The sequence below is a fragment of the Zea mays genome, chromosome 5, assembly GCF_902167145.1.
Source record: "Zea mays cultivar B73 chromosome 5, Zm-B73-REFERENCE-NAM-5.0, whole genome shotgun sequence".
Taxonomy (NCBI): domain Eukaryota; kingdom Viridiplantae; phylum Streptophyta; class Magnoliopsida; order Poales; family Poaceae; genus Zea; species Zea mays.
Window position 1 is genome coordinate 136,507,596 of NC_050100.1, and position 4,763 is coordinate 136,512,358.

General features: G+C 39.8%; 1 protein-coding gene across 6 annotated transcripts; it reads right to left on the reverse strand.

The window, feature by feature from the left end:
* Window positions 1-1,047: 1,047 nt before the first annotated feature.
* On the reverse strand, window positions 1,048-3,976 carry LOC100383068 (uncharacterized). Of its 6 annotated transcripts, none has more exons than XM_008645814.4 (5): window positions 3,690-3,976; window positions 3,413-3,598; window positions 2,679-2,876; window positions 1,691-1,822; window positions 1,048-1,526 (listed from the first exon to the last, which is right to left on the reverse strand). In XM_008645814.4, the coding sequence occupies exons 3-5, from the start codon at window positions 2,817-2,819 to the stop codon at window positions 1,341-1,343; spliced, it is 459 nt and encodes a 152-aa protein (XP_008644036.1). In that variant the 5' UTR covers window positions 2,820-2,876; window positions 3,413-3,598; window positions 3,690-3,976; the 3' UTR covers window positions 1,048-1,340. The 6 variants fall into 6 exon arrangements, with proteins under 6 accessions (XP_008644036.1, XP_008644035.1, XP_008644037.1 ...); XM_008645813.3 differs by having other exon boundaries at window positions 3,413-3,556; window positions 3,690-3,973; XM_008645815.4 differs by having other exon boundaries at window positions 3,413-3,538; window positions 3,690-3,963.
* Between the last annotated feature and the right edge of the window lie 787 nt (window positions 3,977-4,763).

Sequence of the window (4,763 nt, forward strand, 5' to 3'; positions counted from 1 at the left end):
AGGACCAGTTCATTGAGTGACCACCCGGGATAACAGTACAACCATGAGGGTGGAATGGGACGCCCTTAGCTGATTAATTAGAGGAACTTGAGGTGTAGTTGGCTTCGTCGTACGACGGTTAATGGGGTCTGGGCACAGTTCTTGCTCTGCCGAGGCTGGTTGTCGAGGTTCTTTCGATTTAGTTTTGTTAGTCACCCTTTTTGTGGGAAGAAGTATTGTGTTTATCAAACTGGAGAAACCTAACGGGCAACTATGACCTCTGGGGAATCTTTGTAAAGGCTACATAGTGAGACCCTGTCAGGTCACCTTGGTAGTTATCAATGGGGAGTAATGATCTCTAGGCATAACGGGAATCACGACTCGTAGGTAAAGTGTGCGACCTCTGCAGAGTGTAAGAAACTGGTATATCAGTCGTGCTCACGGTTAAGAGCAGTCTTGGGATCCTCTTTGATTAGAACTTTGGATGCTTTTATGATTATGGTTAATGATGACAAGTATAACTCTAATCTCTGGTATTTCCTTTTGTAGGGAGTACTTTTGGGTAATAACTGGGTTGATTGCTAAAACATGGCTTTACTACTAGGTAATAAATACCCGACCAACTAAAAGCAACTGCCTAACCTTAACTCCACATACAGCTAGCCCACTTTAGCCAAACGGGACATTTGCTGAGTACATTGATGTGTACTCACCCTTGCTTTAAAAACCACCCCACCTCAGGTTGTCCCCCACTGTATTCAGTGCTCGGGAGAAGATACAAGCAACATGGAGGACTTTGAGAAGTTACAGGACTACGACGAATTTTAGTTATGTTAGTGGCAAACCCACAGTCAGCTGCCTGTGAAGATCGTATCTGCTACGTTTTGTATTCCACACTTTGATAATATTAATGACACTGTTTTGTTAATGACTGTGAATGTCTTGAACATCTTTATGTGATAAAATACATTTTCGCTATTTATTTTGAGCAATTTGTGATAATGTCTAATTATATAATCGATGTGTACGTGGGTTTCTGATCCTGACACATACATGGTTCGCATTCGGTTTGCCTTCCAAAATCGGGTGTGACATACAACTAGTTCGATGATAGAGTACACATTACAAAGTTTTGACTTCTAGTTGTTCGCTTCGGATTAAAGCCAACTGTTTGAGCTGCTGCAGCTACAATCCATAGAGACAAAACACTATTGAGCTAGTAGAAGCCTGTATGAATTATAGCCAAATGAACAGGCTTTTGGTTAAACTGAAAGTCACGATCAAAGTATCATGCATCCAAACTGTAATTTGCATCCTAACCATTTGTGAGCATCTACCAGGTCCAGCACATGAATTCTACATCATTTGCCTGGCCACCACCATTTCCTTGGAGCCGGTGGAGGTGTAAGGATGTCTAGCATGGTCTCCTTCTCCCTTGGAGTCAGTGGTACCCCTCGGACCAGGTTCAGAGCCATAATGTGAACATTTGTCCTTTGCCTATGCCTTTGGTAAGCCCAGATTCCAGCTGCTATACCACCAACAATGACCTGTACATGATGAACTCAATCAGAAATCTCAGATTCAGATTAGCAGATTTCAGGGAATTTGATGAGTCGCTAGCTCCTGAGGAGTAGCACATGCCATACAGTTATGTATAATAAATGGAAGCATGTACAAAATGAATAAATGATAGATTCTTATTAGGCCTTACAGGCGAAAGCCAAATCCCAGCAGTCTGAAGATCAAATTTAGGGGCATATAGTACTGTCTCCCCATAATCATCCTCTAGTTTCTTGTAGATCTCTTTATCACTCTTTCCTGCTTTTATTTCATCACGAATGAGCTGCAAAATGTAATATTGTTACTGTCTAACAGAAAATATCACAGTAAATGTCAATTTAGCATTACTACTGAATGCTTCTCTTTTCCTGGTTGCCATACATTTAATAAATATATATATATACACAAATACAGGAGAGGAAGAAAAAGAAGCTCATATAGCGCTTAACATCTGGTAACACTATCATGGAACCTAGTTGTCAAAACTGTAGTTGCAGAAAAAATCGCAAAACCTAAGCGCTAATATTTACAAAACAGGAGTCGACAGGTGCTTCAGATATCAGGAATCCAAAGTTCTAAGACATTACTTGTAATGGATACAGTACCACTGTATAAAATGCGATGGCATGTGATTTGTGATGACAATTATCAAAAGCAAATGATTAAGCAAAACATATCCCATCTGAAAAATCCACAAATTTAATAGCTACATCATTCCAATTTCTATCAAATCAGCATCTGTTCATGCACCGAAATCTCAGAAGTAAACTTATGACAGTATCATGCCTGATAAACTTTACATGACTAAAAATAGTCCAGCTAACAACAGTTTTATGTCCACCAAGAAGAGAGGTTAACTCAGCTATTCGAGGTAAAAGAACAGACAATTATGGAAACAAGAGATGTACCAAATAACACATGTGCATTGAGCTATAATGAGTAGTGTGAAAACTAAAAAAACGATATCAAAGATGTAACTCTTCCTTTGCTTCAGAGCAGTGGTTGAAAAGTCGCAACAAAACACAGAAACGAATACATAGATATATCAGCAAATCTGACTTATCCAGCAAGAGAATGGCAAAAAAAAACTGTTACAATGAGTCCTGTAAACAAGTCATTCAAGTTTAAAAAGTTAGTACCTTCCTAAGGAGAATAGCAACATCAGCCTGTGAATCTTCAATCGATTGGCTACCACACTCAGTGCACCTAACATTGTGGCTTATATTTCTGGCACGATTTTCAATGATCTGCCTCTGCTTGACATCTTCCTCAGCTGCCATGGTAAAATTCAATGTAATTGATCTGTATTACAGCAGTCAGTTAACAAGGAATAGAACCTGAAAGCAAAGAAAGCAAACAGGTGAAGTAATAGCTAATAACTTGTGAGGTGGGTATATGACATGACAACAGTTGCACATAAACAAATTGCACCATCTCTGGTTCAAAAAGAGCAGTCAACTAAACTGTTGACCAGGAATACCAAACAATGTAACCTAATCACCTATCCTATAAATAAATGACTAATAAAGTTTAAAGATTATAAGGTAAGTTTTCGATCCTTCATATTTTGAAAACGAGCGATGATGACTTTATCCTTGCAAAAAGAATTCTCTTTCAGTAAATTATAAGACAAGTTTCAACCACAGTTACAACGCGGATCACTGCATATAAAAATAGCAGCACATCAAATGCATAATAGTGAACTTTGTAAATATAAACTATAAAAATAACAGTGAAATAAAATATGCATAATAGTGAACTTTGCTAAGATTTAGGCAATTTGTGATATAAATTATAGAGTATAAATATAACTAATATATTAATCAGAAAAAATGTGCATAACAGTGAACTTTGTTGAGGCATAAAAGCTTACAAGCAAGAGTAAATGAAGTAAGCCGAGAAGAGAGGATTCTTGAATTGGAGCAAGCAGCCAAGCAGAAGCAGGTTCAGTCTTCACGTTTCACTGGTTTAGAGCAGAACAGTTGCAAGCTCCGGCAAGCTGCTAGGGGCAAGCACACTGCACACAGCTCCAATTATCCAGTAATTCGAAGTGCACTTGCTAGAGGTAGTAATGGCAAAATTTTGCATTACAACGTTCTATCTTTGAGTGCCGTACTAAATTAACTCTGATGTAAAATGAATTGTCTTACTTGTGAATTTTATTGTCGATAGAAACACATGGCGCGCTTGGAGGCCAAAGCAGCAGAGCCCAGAGCTGGACAGAGCAAATCAATTTCGGCCTCCGACAAGCTGGGCGAGGGGCGAGGGAGAGGTCTGCGAGCGACGGGCACCGGTGAATCGGCGATGCGCGCGACGGGTAGGAAGGCAGGAGCACGGCTTGCGGCGTGCGGGGCGGAAGGCTGGACGGGGACGGCTGCTTCCTTGTTCCAGACTTCCCAGCAACGCGGCTAGGGCAGGTGCACGCTGGCCGCATGGGCTAAGGCCGGCGCAAAATGCAGCTGGACCACCACTTACCAGCATACCGGCCCATTAGGCACATCAGGCCCTAGACGGAGGCTGATTTAGCCCAAATAAGCGAATACGAAAAAATCATATTTGATGTGTGACTTTAGAAATCTAATTGGATGAAGAGTTGTATTGTTGTCACGAATTCGTACCTGACGCGATCGTAATAGTGGTGCAGCTCGCTGCGCTCGTGCTCCAGCTCCCTCACCATTCTTAGGGGTGTTTAGTTTCTATGAACTAATTTTTAGTCTCTCCACTTAATTTCTTTTTAGTCCCTAAATTACTAAATATAGAAACTAAAACTCTATTTTAGTTTCCCTATTTAACAATTTATGAATTAAAATGGAATTAAGTGGAGGGACTAAAGTTTAGTCCCTATAAACCAAACACCGCCTTAATTGGTGTTTCATTCACTCTCACTTTCACACTAAAACTAAAAAAGGCAAGCAACAGTTTCCTTTTATGTGTGTATATATATAAGTAATTCAAAAGGTGTTATATAGATTGTAGTCGTCTGGTTCTTTATCCAACATATCTAACCATAAAATATGGACAAATAAATGGGGTAATAAAGGTTTGAAGTCTGGACTGAAGGAAAAGTTGTAAAACCCATGCAAGGCGGCGATTTGGTGTAGCGTACGGCGGTGTGATGTGGATGGACACGCGCATAGCAAAGCAAGATTAGGTAAAGAATTCAAAACATGCATTATATGGTATATATTGATCTAGTTGGAAATATTTGTGTAAAAAATAATCCT

Excerpts from the sequence above, each read along its gene's own strand:
- LOC100383068 (XM_008645814.4), bottom strand. The coding sequence starts at position 2,819 with ATGGCAGCTGAGGAAGATGTCAAGCAGAGGCAGATCATTGAAAATCGT. Across the intron at positions 1,823-2,678 it reads TTGCTATTCTCCTTAGGAAG|CTCATTCGTGATGAAATAAA; the intron begins GTACTAACTTTT and ends TACATTTTGCAG. Across the intron at positions 1,527-1,690 it reads CTGGGATTTGGCTTTCGCCT|GTCATTGTTGGTGGTATAGC; the intron begins GTAAGGCCTAAT and ends CATCATGTACAG.